Below are 17,108 nucleotides of genomic sequence, written 5' to 3' on the forward strand. Positions count from 1 at the left end.
TCCTGCTTCACCTCTCTTGTCCCAGCACCAAGAGAATCAGAATCTTTAAGGTTGGAAAAGACCTCCAAGATCCTCTTGTCCAACCACGCATAATGCACAACCCTACGTATCAGGGGAAGGAGGGGAAGCTCCCCATGAGCAGCCACCATCCCCTACAGCCAAGGCAGCACAAGAACAGGTCTCTGGTGGGGACCAAGGACAAGCAGGGCCTGGAGTGCCTGGTGCCACGCTCCCCTCTGGTTGAAACTGCCCATGTGAGAGCCGCCCATGAGCAAATCCTGCAGAGGGGCTGGTTGCAGGGAGGAGACGATGTGTCCTTTTAACTCCCGTACCCGCTTCACTTGCTGCATCCTTGGGTCAAAGGCCTCCAGAGTTTCCCCCTTTGCCTGCCCATACTAAAAACACAAAGCTGCTGGCAGGGTGAAGGTTAAAAGCCCAGATTACACCGGCACTAAAAGCATCCATCCACCGCTGCACGAGTAGTTAAGAACTGCCCGTGACAAGCAGCCGGCTCTGCCCAGGAATGCATTTCTCATTTTGTGGCAGTCAGAGGACAAGGGGGGAGGCGGGGGGGGGTGTTGTTTGCTCGGTGCTTGGACGAACACTACGAGGCGCCGAGGCTGCCACCCTAAAAAACATCCTCACCGCTCTGTGCTGCCCATTGCTGCCACCCCCCAGATTTGGGCTGTGAGGGCTCCAAGGCACAGTCCCACTCCCCCCAGCCCCAAGCAGACACCCGCGGAAGGTCGGTCTGTCTGGCAGCTCCTCGGCAGACCCGAGATCTCACCTCAGAGCCATCCGCAGAGGAAAACACCTCAAAACCGGCAGGGGTACCCCGACAGCCCACCCACCATCTAACACCCCGCTGTGCCCTCTGCTCTCTGACCCAGGGAAAGAGCGTGCAGTGATTCCCATGCAAGGGGAAATAAACAACCCCAGCTGTACCCACACATGCTGAGAGCCAGCCCCGGCTGCCAGAAACGCCAGGGACAGCTCCACGGTGCCGGGCAGAGGGGACCTGCTGCCCCGGGGTCCATCCCTGCCCGTGGTGCGGTGTGGCTCCACCGGGCAGAGGAAGAGCAGAGCAAATCTGACGCAACACAGAGGCAGAGCAAACCTCCAGCTCACAGAGCCGAAATCCTTACATTTTCATTTTTTTGGCCTTTTGAGGTTTTCTTAATTTGTCTATTTTTGTTCCTCACCCACCTCCGCGCTGAATGTGATGAGCTCCTTGGCTGGAGAGGCAGGGTTTTAAGGAAGAGCACTGGCTGTTACAAAGCAGAGAGGCTCTTGGAAAAACAGCCTCTGGAGCAATAAACAGATTTGGTGCTGAAGGCTGTGAGGGACGGCTCCATCTGGGCTGCTGAGTCACGAAACCTACTGAAGTGAGATAAAAGCCAGAGGGCTCGGAGGTAAGGGAAGCTTCCTATTAGGGATTTTTGCTATTTTGGTCCAAACACACGACGACAGCAGCAGCAAACGAACAAAACCAAGCCAGGGTGGCGATGCTTCGGAGACTGCTAGCAAGGCTCTGGCAGCCGGGTGGTTAAAGCGGAGGCTGCTGCCTCCTCCTCCTCCTCCTCCCCTGTGTCAGGCCAGCACAGCCCGGCTGAGCTCACAGGCTGCTCCCAGCCCGACATGGTGGCGAAGGCAGGGGGGGCGCAGACCCCGCCAGCGTCACCTCGAGTTCCCTAAAGCCCATCCTGCTGTGAGAGAAGGGACCCCAGCCCCAGGTGTCCCCTCAGCCCTGTTGTCCAGCTCCGTGTGTGCAGGGAGCTCCCAGTCCCCAAAGCACGGGCTCAGCTCCGTCCTGACACTGTCCCCTCCCCATGGGGACCCCATAAGGGGACCCACCCCTGTCATGTCCCCCCCATGCTGGCAGAGTCCTCATGGGGATACAGCATGTCCCACCCCTAACAGAGCCCCCACCATGTCCCCACACTGTCACATTCCCACAGGGACCTGCCATGTCCCACATATGCCCATCATGTCCCCACAGGGACTCTGCCACATCCTCATGGGGAACCCACCGTGTCCCCTCATGGACTCTGCCACATCCCCATCCCCACAGGGACCCCGCCATGCCCTCACAGTCACGTCCCCACTCAGTCACAACCCCACAGGGACCATCTAACACTCCTACAGGGACCCCGCTGTGCCCCACTCTGTCACATTCCCAGAGGGACTCTGCCACGTCCCTACAAGAACCCTGTCAAGTCCCTAGGCTCCCAAAGCCCCACAGGGATTCCCACATGTCCCCATACAGACTCTGTAATGTCCCCACAGGGACCCCACCATGTCCCCACAGTCACGTCCCCACAGGGCCCCTGCCATGCCCCACACTTATTCTTGGCATATCCCCACAGGGACCCCACTGTGCCCCACATATGCTCTTATTACATTCCCAGATGGGGGGTACAGATGCTGCCACAACCCCAGAGGGACCCTGTCATGTCCCCTGCCACATCCCCACAGGGACCTGCTGTGTCCCCTCACGGACTCTGCCACATCTCTGTCCCCGCAGGGACCCCACAACGTCCCCACACACTGTGTAGTGTCCCCATACACATTAACGTCCCCACGGTGACACCCCTACAGTGACCCCGTTGTGTCCCCTCATGGAATTTGTAGTGTCCCCACACTCTGTAATGTCCTCACAAGGAGCCTGCTGTGTCCCCTCACGGACTCTTGCCACATCTCTGTCCCCACAGGGACCCCACCATGTCCCCACACGGACTCCGTAGTGTCCCCCCACAGGGACCCTGCCGCGTCCCCTCACGGACTTTGTAACGCCCCCACAGTGACGGCCCTACAAGAACCCTGCTCGTGGAACGTGTGTCATGTCCCCACCCTGCCGCGTCCCCACACGGACCCCAATCCCCCCGGGCATCGTTCGGCCCCGACCCCAGCCCCGGCCCCCGCCCCGCTGCTCCTTTAAGGGCGGGCCGGGCGCCATCTGCTCCGCCCGGGGGCAGAGCCGGGCGGGCTCAGCCCCGCCGTAGCCGGGCAACTGCCACCGGGCAACTGCCACCGGGGGGCGGGCGGGGGGCGGGAGGGAGGCAGGGAAGGAGGAGGGCGGCCCCGGCAGCGCCGCGATCAGGTGGCAGCGCCGCGACGGAGCCGGCAGCCGGCGGATAAAAGTGCTGCCCGCCGCCGCGGGACGGCCGCCACGGAGCCGAGCCGCCACGGAACCACGGTAAGCGCCGAGCCGGGGCGGGTCCCGGTGCCCAGCGGGGTTCGGGAGTTGCGGGGCGACAACGCGTGGGGTGGCGGCGGGGGGGAGCCCGACTCCGCCGTGCCGAGCCGCCCCCGCCGTGGGCTCCGCGCCCGGCGCTGCTCTGCCCCCCTCCGGCCTCACCGCCCCGCTCCCCCCGGGGGGCTGCCGGCCGGGCTGAGCCCCCCCCCCCCCCCGGGGGCCGCGTAGGGCGCCGGATCGCGGCGAGCAGGGGCTGAGCTCAGCCCCCCAGCGCTCGGGGTGAGACCCCGCGGTTAGGGCCACCACCGGGTGACAGCAGCCCCCCCCGCACGCCCAAACGCCGGTGGCCTCCTTGGGACCGCGTGCGAGGAGGCACCCAGAGGAGTGGGAGAAGGCAAAACCCCGCTGGTGGAACCCACGGGGAGCCCGGCTGGGGAGAGGGGACCCCCCTCCAGCTCCGTGCCAGGACAGCGAGGCTCAGGGCTGGGCTGTTTCCTCATGGCACTGGGCGCTGCTGAGGCACCCACAGCCCTGCCTGACGCGTGTTGGGGTGCTGGGCGCCCTCAGCACCCCGCTATCAGGGCACCTCAGCGCCCACGGGCCCCGGCGCGTGCCTGCGGCCGGCCTCAGAGCCACGCCGGCTGCGTGCGCGGCCCTTGACTCAGCTCCGGAGTCGCCGCTGTGAGCAACGCCAGTAATCAATGCCTGGCATGTGGCTGCGGGGAGCCGGGGAAGGATTATAACCTGTTCGACTGGACAGCAAATGAGTCTTTTATTCTGGAGCTCTGCGTATTGACGGATGCCCTAATATCATGTTGCGAGTTCAGTTTATCCCTCATGCTACTGCCACAGGAACGGTGGAGGGATTAGCGCTGGCAAAACATTGTTTTCTCTTATGATACACCGGATCAGCTGTCCCTGCCCTGGCAGGGAGCAGATTCCTTCCCCCTGGGCCTCTCCATCTACCTCCAGGAGTGTTCCCAGGGGCTGGGACGGGCTGGTTCTGGCTTTACAGCACCGTAACCCCGGTTCCCAAGTGGTGAGAGATGAGTCCCCAGTTTGGAGAGCACACACCAGCTCCCAGCAGCAGGAATCTGCCACTGCGGCTTGGCTGATAGAGCCCCGGTGAACATCAGGAGGGTGGCAGCAGCACCGCAGGTCCTCATCGACCAGTGCCCAGCAGGGGCACAGCACTGCGTGCCCTTCCTGCCTTGAGGGCCTTGGACAAGGGCACGAGCAGCCCCCCTCCCTCTGGAAGCAAAAGGTGAAATCCCAGGGATTTCGTCCAAACTCCAAGGGATCTGCTCCTGCCTCTTGCACCTCTCCCTGGCTGATCAGGACCATACTGAAAGTCGCACGGTTTAATTCAGTGGCTGAACCCAGCTGAAGTCTCAGAACTGGAAGGGCAGGAGAGCTCAGGCTGGCTTTGTGTTCAGAAATATACTGGCTGTGGGGGAAAAAGTCCTTAAAATTGGGTACGGTGGGAGGGAAGAAAAAGCGTGGAATGCTATACGAGAGAAAGAGGTCTGCTTGAGCCTGTTTTGAGAGTCTATGATAGCTTTGAACCAGGCACACCACAGGTAGAAGTCAGGATGAGGAGAGGGAAGCAGCAGCCCAAAAGGACCATCAGTGCAAGGCCACCCAGCAGCGCCGTGGAGAAGCCTTCCTGGCTTCTTGCCACCATCTCAGGCCACAAGATACGGCCACCCCTTCCTCCCAAGGGCCTCATGGCAGGGTTTCCCCTGGACAGCAAGGTTCGTGCCTCAAACTGGTATGGGAGCTCCTCCCAACCCCTTCCATGGCCAGGTACTCAGCCTCGCCACGTGCACGCTGAGTTACGGCTTCAAAGAGTCACACTGAGCAACCACAACGCGAACGGAAATGTCAACACCTAGCAGACAGGGCTCTGGCATTCGGAAACAGGAGGGAAATCCCCAGAGCACGGCCCCAGGCCTCCAGCAGCTCGGGAAGCCAGCAGTAAGAGGGCAGCCGAGCTCGCTGCCCACCCTTCCTCGGGCACCACAGGCACATGGGGCACCCCTGCTGTCTGTGTGACCGCTCAGCTCCTCCTGCCCAGCTCCTCTCCCCCTTGAGAAAACAAAAGCAGCCATCAGGGGGGTGTTGCTCCTGGCAGGACAGCTCAGCAGGTGCCTCTACATGCCCGGCATCCACGCGGGGCATCGCGGGCACCAGCGAGCCGTGGTTTTCCCCTCTGTAAACATCGCAGCCCCCTGCAGGGAGCGCGGCTGCGTGTCTCCTCCTGTTCGGAGCGGGAGGCTGAGCAGTAATTCACCAGGCCAGGCGTCCCTATTCATGAGGGAAATTGGAATTCGCTCGCTGTCCCTTCTGCCGAGCGCCCGTCCATACCAATCCGAGCGCACGGAGCCTCGAGCTCTGCACCAGGAGGCCAGGGGTGCTGGCCCCGGGCTGCTCGCATGGGAAGCGTTTGCTGCTGCATGTAAACTCGATTTCCAGCTAATTGATTAAAATCAGCCTCCCTTCCTGTTACCCTAAGCAACCCCATTGATGTGCTCATGAAGTGACCTCATTCCTTACAGCTGCTGCGGGCAGGAGGCCGGGCACAGCCAGCCCGCCCGCTTTCTGCTTTGCCTTCAGCTCGTGCTTTCTGCTCTTGCAGCCCCTGCTGAACCGCCGCAGGGCCTTGGGATGCATTCACAGCCCCTGCTCGCCTGCCTGAGGGGGATCCCTCCACGCCAGGCCCATCAGCCAGGTTCACCAGGGAGCGTTGGGGCTGCCCAGGCTGTGCTCGGAGCGAGCACCAGTTGGCAGAGCCCCTGGAAAGGGCCGGGTGAGCATCAGCATGGAAGTACCGCACGATTTCCAGGGAACTCGGGAGTGAGCTCACAGCTGCCTTCAATTTTATGGGTTTTGAAGTGGGCCAGCAGGGCCAGTGCCAAGCACAGAGGTGCTCCCCCAGCACACAGCTCTGCCGCATCAATGAGAGGTGAAACCTCCAGCAGCGTCCACGAGCCAAGCAGCCCTGGTCCCACCAGCAGCCAGCCCGGCCCTGTGTCATGCAGCTATCAGGGAGGAGGTGGTGTCCCTCTTAGCTGGGACTGCGCAGGGCAAGGCAGGGAGCTGGGGAGCTTCTGAGCTCTGCCTGCAGTCCAGGTGCCATCACCTGGTGCCAAGGCAAGCCGCGCACTCCAGAACAAACAATCTCTCTCCCCACTTGCTTTGAGAGCTGAGGATTAGAGAGCAGTCCCTGCTGTTCAGCTGATGACACACCTGACACCGCTCACAACTGTAGGATCCAGTTCACGCCTCCTCAAGGCTTCATAATGGCTTTTAGAGAGGTTTCGTGCACCCAACCCAAGTTTTTAAGCAAGATGCAGATGGCCACGCTACTGGCCTGGGCCCTGCAGGGGAGCCCCCTGCCTCTTGCTCCAAGCAGCAGACACCAAGCACAGCACGTTGGATCACGCCAGGAGCTCCAAAATAACAGACAGCTTTTTTTTCCCCCCTTAAAAAAAAGACAGTTTGTTTCTCATGCATAAAATCAGCCTGCTGGTTGCCGAGGGAGACTTGTCCCCGAGCAGAGCAGCTGCGTCGCCCAGGAGCGTATCAGTCCCAGCACTCCGGGTCACACCAGCTCCCACCTCTGTCCCCCCCAGCAGCCAGGAGGTCTCCCCGCAGCGAGTGTTCCGCGCAGAGCCGGCAGGCCCCAGCTGCCAGGGGAGAGGAGAGGAAGCAGAGGCGAGGAGGAGGCGGCAGGGAGCGGCGAGGCGCCCGTGGGCAGGCAGCCTCACGTGGGAGACGGCAGCGCGCAGAGAGAGTGGGGAGAGGCGTGCAGGCAGCGGGAGAGCAGGCAGCCGGGGACCCTGGCTGCTGGGGCAGGTAGCAGCCCTTCCTTCAGAGCCTTCCAGAGCCTCAGCCACCTGTGGGTTGTTGTTTTTATTTTTTTCTGCTCTTTTGGTGCTGGGAGAGCAGCAAACGGGGGAGCCAGGCTGCGTGGATGCTCCCAGCCAGGTGAACACAGGCACTGCTAAACCCTTGCCCCATCGAGTCCCACCCAGGTGCTGGTGACGAAGCCTTCCTCCCCTCTCCTGCAGCCTGCTCCTGAGTCACAGAGGTGCTTTCTGCATCCCTGCTGGCAGAGCAGGGGCCTGGCAGCCTCCAAACACACCCACCAGGTCTGCCCTGCTCGGCTGGCAGCGGCAGAAGGGGCAGAGCTGGGCATCAGGAGTTAACCTGCGGGCACACTGAGCTGCTTCAGAAGCTGCTTCCAGCCAGCTGCAAGGCCTGCCCTGATGCTCTGGAAACACTACCGTGTTTTGCTATTGCTCGTTAACCCCTCGCAAGTTCTCTCAGTGCATTACCCTGGCTAAACGTGTTCCCTGGGCGATGGTAAGCCCGGGACCTTTTGCAGCCAAGCCCTGCAAGTGTCTCGTGGAGGGCAGTCACACGTGGAGCGCAGCACCAAGCCTTTGGGAAGGCAGCTGTGTGCTCCTGCAGGCACGGGGCACCCAGTTGTGCTGTGCAAGCAGCCAGGCCTGCTCAGAGCTTCTGGGAGGCAGGCTGTTATCTGATTTAACACCTGACAGCTTCCATCCCGCGCTTGCCCAAGAGGGTAACCGCGTGTAGGAATTGGCACGGGGTTTGTCACAGGCGTGAGGTACAGCGGAGGCATCCTTTGTCACACCCACATCTCCCTCGGTCCCCTCCCGTTTCCCGTTCCCAAACCAAACTGCTCATCCCTCCGGTGACGAGGGCACGCTGCTGGCTCCGAGCCACGCTCCTGAGAGGGGCCTGGAGCACTCACAGCTCCAGGAGCACAGCCACCGACAGCCAGAGGCAGGAGAGCAACGAGCCCCAGCGGAGCACACGGCTGCCAAAGGACAGGAAGAGGAGCAAGAAACCAGCAAGTTCAGCACATCCTCGCTGCTCAGGAGAGGCAGGGCTGCCTGACGGCCCCGAACCCGCTTCAAACTCCCCCGGACACGGTACGAGCAAGGCCTGACCCTGGGAATGGCTGCAGTTTGTGCTCTCTGCTGAAATTTATTTTAAACGCCATTCTCCAAGACCATTTCCAAAGCAATTTTCTGTTCAGCCTGGCTAGGAAGAGCCCTGAGCAGACTCATTCATTCAGCGCCTGCAATATTGACTCTTCTCTTTACTGCAGCATTAGAAAGCATTTGTCATCTCTAAAATGAATAACTTTACCTCTCCTGGGAAGGGGGAGAAGCTCGCTTCAATACTGACATTTCATACACCCAGCCCACAAACCTGCCTCGAATCCCAGATGATGCTCCAGGAAAGAAACTGGGGGCTCCTGCTTCTCTGCCTTTTTGGGAAAGCACGGCTCCCAATTCATCTCGTCCTCCCTGAGCCCCCAGCTTGCTGGGACACCTCTGGGGCCCTGCCGCCTGCTTTGCTCCGCGGTGTCCCTGCTGTCCCCAGCACCACACAGCCCTCCTGCGGGCTTCGGGGAGGAGCAGGAAGCCGAGGGCACCCGCAGAGGCCGGAGCAGGACCAGCCACCCCGCCAGGGATCTGGCCACCAAGGGAGGCACCTGAGGGGCCTCAGGCAGCCCCGAGGGAGCAGGAGAACCAGGGAGACACTTTCACCTCTGCCAGGTACGTTATTGCCACACTACTGCCATACAGACCAGTACCTGCTGAAAGCTTCACTCCAGTCACTAAGGAACGAGCCAGTGCCTCTGCTCCGAAGCCAAAAGAGCTTTTAAAAATCATCCAAAACAACAAAGAAGTCAGAGAAGAGACACCCAGCAGCCCCAGAATAAGAAACATGAAGTTCAGCCTTGCCAGCTCATTGTCTGAAGCCCTCTCACGTCCTACAGACCGCAGCGCATTTAACTGTAACCTCTGCCTGTGTTTGCCTCAGCCTTCTGAGCTTTCAGAGGTGTTTTCAAGCCTTTCTCAGGAGGTCCAGGGACCAAGAATGTTTTCCTGTGGGAATTTCAGCCTTCGTTAACAGAACTGTGTTTTGGGAACTAAGAAGAGAGGAGGAAATCCCAACTATTGGGAGATTTGGAACAGAAGACCCACAAGCGCTGCCAGCAGTGGCCTTTCTGAGGGAACAGAGCAGCCGGTATTCACGCCATCATACAGGTGTTATCTTATCACTTCTGAAACCCCCCTGCCAAGAGAGGAGCTGCTCTGCCATCAGGAAACCCAGCCGGAGTTGGTGGCAAGCTGGCGTCACACCCAGCTGCCCCACCAGCCCTACAGAGCTGGGCACAGACAGCCTCGCAGGGCTCAGCTTTCATGGGCCTCCCCTGCAGCAGAGCACCTGCCCCACGTCCTGGGGGATCCGCCACGGAGGAACCACACAGCTCGGCCTCTGGGTACAGCAAAAACAGCCACGGTGCCCGACACGAGCTCGCCAGACTTACCCCACACAGCGACAGGGCGTGCTGGAGCCACCAGGCGAGGAGCAGCAGTCCCAGGGGCAGCGAGGGCCCTCCTGCAGCAGGGGCTGGGGAAGCAGCAGAGACCAGGAGCCCGGGGTTATCTCCAGGCAGTAATTACCCCATCACTTCCCCACCCCTCATTAAGCAGATGAGGGACACAGCAAAACCCTCCAGTCCCCTGGGGGAGGAGGCTGCACTTGTCCCCACCCCTGTGTCACCAGGGACCCCAAGGACCCCGTGCCACCGGGGCTGGGGAGCCCCAGGACCCCACGCCGGGTCCCCAGCGGGAGGAGCACACAGCAGCAGCCGGCATCTGCGGGTGGAGAAGTGCGAGGCAGAGTCTGGAAGGGGGTTGCTGTGGGTCAGGGCTGTTGCAAGATTAATTAGCCTGTTAATTGGAATCAGCTCAGCAATGAGGGTGCTGTGGCAGGAACACCTGGTGGCAGCCAGCCCACCAGCGAGCCTTTCTGTGCTTTGAGCCTCTCCTTGTGTCTGCAGGGAACACCACAACCCCCGTGCTGGGAGCCGGTGAGGTGCTGGGCTGGCAGCAGGGAGGTCTGCGGGGCTCTGCGTGCTGGGGACCCTGCTGCTGCTCCCCCGGGACTGCCGCTGCCGCGCAGGTACTGGTGGGTGGCACAGCCAAGGGCTGGATGCATGTGGCTCGTTTTGTCTTCAGCTGGTTCCCTCACTTCTTTTTTTTGCCTGGAGCAGCGGTCGGGAAGAGCTGCTTTGCTCCTTCCTGGCCTCTCTGCCCCAGCACAAGGGTGGGAAGCGCTGCACGGAGACGAGCAGCGCTGGGTCACGGCGGGGCCGTGCCAGGATGAACTGGGTGCGCTAAGGCAAAGGGCGCTTCACGGGAGCGCAGCAGCAGACTTCAGGGAACCTTTGTCAAAAGCTGGCTGGGGCCGGGCACGAGTGTTCAGAGGAAACGCAGCTCCCAGGGCAGCTGAAGCCTCTCTCACCGCCAGCCTGGTGGCAGCTCCTGACCACCACCTGAAGCAGCCGCGCCGCACAGGAGGCAGCCCCGCCACCCGTGCCCGGCGAGCCCCCCGTGCACGTTCAGGCTCAGCTGCTGAGCCCGCTGCGTGGGCAGGAGGACCGAGCTGTCACACGCCCCAGGCAGCGCTGCAGTCGGTGGCATCCCAGCCAGCTCCTGCTGCACGGCCGTGGCACGGGGAAGGGGCTGCGCTCCTGGCATCCCCGCGGCGCTGCGTTTGGTCCGGGCGCAGCAGCCGTACCGGCTGCTTACATAACGCAGACCTCTCCGAGACGTTAACCGTTTCTGGATGAGAGCTGCTCTCCAGGCAGAGGCAGCGCAGCCAGCCATCAGCCATTTGGAGCCCCTCCAGCCTGCCCCGGGGAGGTGACACGTAACCGAGACACGGGCCTGCGGGCACCCTGCCTGCACTCCCAGCTGGCCCCAAAGCCACCCGGTGCCCCGCTGCCACGAGCAGGGGTGGCACAGACATCCCTTGTGTTGCTCTTCTCCTCCCGGCTGAGCGCTGCCCCCGTAGCAGAGAGCCTCTCGTCCGACTCTGTCCATCCTGGCCACGCGGTGCCGTCGCGGTACGCAGGCAGCTCGCTGCCAGCTCCGCCGGCTGCAGTTTGCCGAGCGAGCCCAGCCCGTCACATGCAAATGCCCGGATAAGTCGGTGCCTGCGAACAGGAACCGCGTTATGGAAAGCAGCACGGCCCTTCCCAAGGCTCCCCGAGTGCCCCTCGGCCCCGAGGGGCTGTGGCAGCGGCGTGCGCCTGCGTGGCCGGCTCCAGGCGGGGACGCCGCCGGCTGTCACAGCCCCACTGCCAAACCAAACCCTGCTCTCACCGCCGAGGCCAGCCAGCTCGTCCATCGCAACGTTTTAAGACCAAAAGGATCTCTCTGCTGGCTTTTGACGCGTTAGATCTCATCTTTTAATCAAAATACGAATCCTTGGGCTGAGGAGGAAACGTGCACAGCACCGGAGTGCGACGTACCCTGGCACGGAGCAGAGGACAGGAACAGAGCGGAGGAGGGCAGAATCACATCAGCAACACGTGGAGCTGGGGCTGCAGGACCCTGCGGGGACACGGCCGTCAGCTGCAGCCCCACGGGGCCAGCAGCACGCACCGACCGGGGCTGGCTGGGGCCTGGGGTGCAGCAGAGGCTGCCTTCAGGCTCACATCTCCTCTGGTGGCGACCCTTTGTGCCCGAGGATGAGAGGACTGTTGGCATAACAAAATCCACCCTTCTCCCCACTGCCTGGCACCTGTGGATCAAACCAGGGCTGGCACAGGGGGCTCAGGCGGGTTGTGGTGCTCGCAGAGGTGGGGTGAGCCCTGCGGGTGGGCCTGGGGACTTCTGTGGCAACCCGCAGAGCGTGCCCTCCCGTTTGCTAAGGCCAAATCCCAAAGGGATCCGAACCCCGACCACCCTGCCGGCTGCAGGCTGCGTCGCTCATGCCACCGAGAGGCCTCAGGAGGTGTTTCTGTTCAGGTGCCGTGCGTGGTCTCTCTAAACCAGTGACAAACGAGCTAACGAAGGCCTGGATTCAGCACCTTGTAGGAGAAACCGGCGGGGTCCTCCCTGCACGCTCCTGGCCGGGCTCCGCAGGAGCAGCCCTGCCCCGGCCCCGCGGCTGCAGCGTGTTTGCGGGTCACCTCCCCGCTAACGCTTCCCAGCCCTCCTGGAGGGAGGTGTGGAGCTAAAAATCCTGTTTGGCTTTGCCTTCTGCCTGCTCTCAGCTCCACCAGAGCTCCCGGCCCGCCCTGCCTGCCGGCAGCACCGCGGCGAGCGTGCACAGCTCCTGCCCAGCACCGGCACCCGCCAGCAGCCCCAGGCCCGCTGCCCCTCGCTCCCTCTCCGTGCGGTTTCCTTCCTCGTTTTCTGGCCACGGACCCGAAGCCGAGCCCTTTCCCCTGCTGTCCCCAGGGGCACGGCCGACAGCCGCGGCGCGAGGCTCGCTCCTCGGAGCTGCTCCGGGGGCAGGCGTTGCTCACGCTCTCCCTGCGTGGGCTCGCGCTCCTGCAGCACATCCCCGCGGGCGGCTCTGCCGCTGTTCCCGTGCTGCGCCCACACTCGTGGGATTTGTTCATTTTGGGCTAGCTGGAGGAATACAGGAAGGGGATGCTCCCCCCCCCCCCCGTCCTCTGCCTCCCCGGGGAGGGATGCTGCAGCTCTTGGCACCGGCTCTGCCCCTGTCACACTTCCCCTGCGTCTCTCCTGCCGGCGTGGTGCTGGGGAGGGGGAGCTCGCAGCCCTCGCAGGGGGGCTCCCAGAGGGGCTCCCAGAGCTTTGGGCACTGCCTGAGGAAACTCAGACCCACCCCAGTGCTCCAGGAGTAGGAGAGAGCTTGAGGGATGCTGAAGGCAAGGGTATGTTTCTAAGGCTTGTGATGGAAGAGGAAAACCCCCAACGCTTCCCTGCTGTCCTTGGTGCAGGGAAGGAGAACTTAGAGTGAATTCCTTGGAGGGGGGAGCTCCTGGGATCCTGGCTGGGCCCACAGCCTGATAACTCCCACGTTTTCTTCTCTTCCCAGCTCAGGGCTGGACACACTCCCTGGGACAGCCCAGCTGCAGCAGCCCACCCCATCCAGGTGCCAGTCGGTGACTTGGAGCAGTTTGTTTTGGAGTGTAAGTGCCCAAATCCCCTGTGTTGTCAGTAACAGACCTCTGGGTAGGGATTTTCCCATGCTCCAAGACCTCGATTCCTTTGGAAAAGCACCACGTTCACTGCTGCTCCGGCAGCGTGGCTGTGGTGGGGTGGCTGCAGGGGAACCCGGGCGCTCGCAGCTGCAGCAAAACTCCCTGGCGGGGCACGAAGCCTCGCAGCGCCCGCACTTCGGGCCCACGGTTTCAGGAGCTGCTCAAGTAGCAGCCAGCAGGGAACAAGCCACAGAGGAGATTGTGTTATGCTCGTTAAGTTACTGTACTGCAACTGCATGCCAAAAATGTGCTGGCAGCGCTAGCGGCTGCTGCTGAGACCTGCCAGCGTTTCCCAGGGCCCGGACCGCCGGCAGCCCGCTGCGGCGTCAGGGTGTGCAAGGTGCAGCCCCTCAGGGGGGCCCAGGTTGTCTCTGCCCCCACCTCGGCCTTCCCTGGGAAACAGGGAAGGAAAAAAAACAGGTAGGGAAAGCAGCAGGGAGAGGTGGCACCTCTGGGAACCGCCACGGCCCCCTGGGGCAGGCAGTGCCGCTATGGGAGTGCTGTGGGCTCCGAGCCTGGGTGCTGACTGCTGGGGGCAGGCACCCTTCTGCCCCTGAGCACCACCCAGAGCCCTCCACATGGAGCCCGAGGACACCGTGGGTGGGCTCAGACATGCCTGGGAGGTGGAGCAGCAGCTCCGCACCCCCCGGGCTGTCCCAGCTGGAGACAGCACAGGTAGAAGTGACTTGCAAGTTATTAACGCTCCGGGGCTCAACCCCAAGCTTACAGCTTCTCCGCTGGCCTCAGGGAAGTCCTAAAGGAGCAGGGGGTTTAAAAGCAGGTGTTTTGTTTTGAACTCTGGCCTTTGAAATAGCAGGAGTGCCCAGATCTCATCCTTCCTGGGGCCCACAGCAGAGGTAGCCGGGGATCAGTGCCTCGCGCAGGCTCTGCAGAGCACGGCTCTCTCCCAGCCATTCGTCAGTCATTACGGCAGCAGGAAAAGAGCCTCCCTTGTCCCTACCTCTGCTTCGGTTTTACTCTCGGCTTCTGACATAACCAGGTCACTCTTTCCACACTTCCCCAGCCTCGCGGAGAGCTGATTAGTGATCGAGATGGACGTGACTCACCGCCTTGTCTAATGAGCAACTTTCCTATGTTTATGTATTTTGGCAGGGCCTTTCATACACCTAAAAAAGGAAGGGTGGCAGTGGGGAAGAGGGCAGGGTAAACTGCTGGCATCAGTATCCAGCCTGAGCTTCTCACCGTCCCCTTGGACTCCAGCCAGCTGTGAAGTTGCTGCTTTTGAACGCGAAAAAAGGTGTAACTAATCTTCCATGCACTAATCTGGTTGAAATTCTGTCCGGGCCCACAGGTAGGCTGCCCAAGCCCTTGACGAGTAATTGGACCTAATTAGGCTGGAAGATTTTTTTTTTTTGTTAATATCTGTCCTGGCAATGCCTGGGGGCCCGGTGGTTATAAGCGTTGTACAAACCCAGAACAACCTTACCCTGCCGAGGTTTGCCAGGAGGAGGTTGTCCAGGCCACGGCGGGGTGAGTTGGGTTTTCCTTCTCTCGCACAGCCGTGGTCTCAGCGGACAGCCGCCCCGCTCACGTGGTGTTGCTTGTGTTTTGCAGTGACTAAGCGGTGGAAGCTCTCGCCGTCCTAGCGCCGCCAGGCCAGACAATCCTTCCCTTGGCTGAAGATCCCGTTGGATCCCTTCCCATAATGGAAGTGTGAGCGCCAAGATCCTCCATGACCTCCAGAAGCCACAACTCCTTACCGAGAACTCTGATGGCTCCACGAATGCTCTCTGAAGGTGCCCTCGGGGGCATCGCCCAAATCACCCCCTCGCTGTACCTGAGCCGGGGCAGCGTCGCCTCCAACCGGCACCTGCTCCTGTCCCGGGGGATCACCTGCATCATCAACGCAACCATCGAGATTCCCAACTTCAACTGGCCCCAGTTCGAATACGTGAAAGTGCCTTTGGCTGACATGCCCAACGCCCCCATCTCCCTGTACTTCGACAGCGTCGCCGACAAGATCAACAGCGTGGCGCGGAAGCACGGGGCCACCCTCGTCCACTGCGCGGCCGGCGTGAGCAGGTCGGCCACGCTGTGCATCGCCTACCTGATGAAGTACCACAAGGTGTCCCTGTTCGAGGCATACAACTGGGTCAAATCGAGGCGCCCCGTTATACGCCCCAACGTGGGCTTCTGGAGGCAACTGATAGACTACGAGAGGAAGCTGTTTGGGAAGACGACGGTTAAAATGGTACAGACACCATATGGCATCATCCCAGACGTTTATGAGAGAGAGAGGAGACCCCTGATGCCTTACTGGGGAATTTAATGGGACTGCAGACAGGAAGCACAACAGAAGGGACATGCTGTTCTGAGTCGGCCAGACTGGAGACATTCCCTTCTCTTTCTACAGCCAACTTTGGTTCTTTACCATACAGCAGAACCTCAACTGATTCTCACCTCACTAACCTGCAAGGCCAACGGTTCCCTTCGACGCATTTCTCTCTATGGGGATTCCCCCTCCTTATTTCTCTGATTTAGCAGAACGAGGTCTCCTTATAAGTTTATTCTCCTTTCATAAACCTTCCCTCTCTTTTTAGTCAGTTTATTAGTATCCTACGAGGAAAGGCCTAAAAGGCATTTGGCAGAGTTGATGAACAAAGTGCGCTTTGTGATGCGGTAGCCTGGATATTTCTTTAATAGCTTGTTTGCTTCCTTGCAAAATCCTGTAGTGGCTAGGGAGCGGCGCTAGCACAGACCGGGGGCAGTCCTGCTCTGAGCAGGGGTTTTACCAAGAGCCAGGAAGGAAGGAGTGGAGTTGTGTTGCTAGTGCTGGTGTTTTCTTTAACAGCTGTAGTGACTCTCAGTATATAGTGTTTGAGATCTTTAGTCAGCTCTTAATCTGTATTAAAAGTCAAAAAGAGTGAAGTCAGTCCGTGTCAGCCACAAGTAAAATAAAATCTGAAAGATTGGAATCAAAGAAATACAAAGTCCTTTTTCACTCATTCCATGCCGGGGCAATGGTCCTGGAATACACTCACACTTCTGAACAATACTGGTGTTTTTTGTGGGTGGAAAGTAAGCAGAATTTGTCCACGTGTGGCTCAAGACAGATGTGGGAGGTTAACCCTTCCCACACTGACCAGCCAAAGAAACGTTTAGGAAACTGTGCACGGCCACCTTCCAAAGGGCTGAGCTGTGTTTCCTAATATTCAATCAACCAGTAAATTGGAAGTAGGTAAATCCGCTTGATTACTTAGCTCTAAGTATGGTCGTGATCTGCCTTAGCCCATTTCTAAAACACTTCATTATGTCCTCAAGGTTATGTTGCATTCTAGAATTATTCTGCACAAAAAGGCGATCTGTGGAACCTCCCGGACGAGGATGGCTTCATGGAGAAGGCTTTGCCTTGTTCCGTTCGCAAGGAGAAAGATTCCAACCCGACAAGTGGGAGAAACCTTCCGGTGGTGTAACCACTGCGAGCCGCACATCGCTCCTCTCCCCGCGGGTGGCGGGGACCGGGTTTCGTTCACACGTCACCAGGAGAACAAAGCGAGCCCCTTCCTCAGTGAGACGATTTTGTCCTCTGCTGCATCTCAGAAGGAGGAGTACGCAGATTGCTGGATGCTGAGATAGCTATCTGATTTAAATGAGATTCTATACTTGTAAAAAAAAAATCAATAAAGATTAAACGAGAACATGTGTTGGCTTCCTCTTCAGGACTGTGCTAATGTATCTGAAGTAACGGTGGGAACATGGTGTAATCCTGAGCAGGGGCTTGATACAACTCCGGAGCTTAGTCTTGAGAAAAATAACGTGATCTGTGCCAGTCACTTGGCTGATCTGTTCACAATCCATCCAGGGGTCCTGCAGCTC

The 17,108-nt window shown here is 60.2% G+C and overlaps 1 protein-coding gene across 2 annotated transcripts; it reads left to right on the forward strand.

Moving 5' to 3' along the window:
- The first annotated feature begins 13,097 nt into the window (after positions 1 to 13,097).
- On the forward strand, positions 13,098 to 16,933 carry DUSP14 (dual specificity phosphatase 14). 2 transcript variants are annotated; one of them, XM_035342782.1, is made up of 2 exons: positions 13,098 to 13,199; positions 14,847 to 16,933. In XM_035342782.1, the coding sequence occupies exon 2, from the start codon at positions 14,965 to 14,967 to the stop codon at positions 15,559 to 15,561; it is 597 nt and encodes a 198-aa protein (XP_035198673.1). In that variant the 5' UTR covers positions 13,098 to 13,199; positions 14,847 to 14,964; the 3' UTR covers positions 15,562 to 16,933. The 2 variants fall into 2 exon arrangements, with proteins under 2 accessions (XP_035198673.1, XP_035198674.1); XM_035342783.1 differs by lacking the exon at positions 13,098 to 13,199 and adding an exon at positions 14,411 to 14,583.
- The last annotated feature ends 175 nt before the right edge of the window (positions 16,934 to 17,108 follow it).

The sequence above is a fragment of the Oxyura jamaicensis genome, chromosome 19 (genome assembly GCF_011077185.1).
Source record: "Oxyura jamaicensis isolate SHBP4307 breed ruddy duck chromosome 19, BPBGC_Ojam_1.0, whole genome shotgun sequence".
NCBI classification, from domain to species: domain Eukaryota; kingdom Metazoa; phylum Chordata; class Aves; order Anseriformes; family Anatidae; genus Oxyura; species Oxyura jamaicensis.

Coding starts and splice junctions, on each gene's coding strand:
- DUSP14 (XM_035342782.1), top strand. CDS start 14,965: ATGACCTCCAGAAGCCACAACTCCTTACCGAGAACTCTGATGGCTCCA.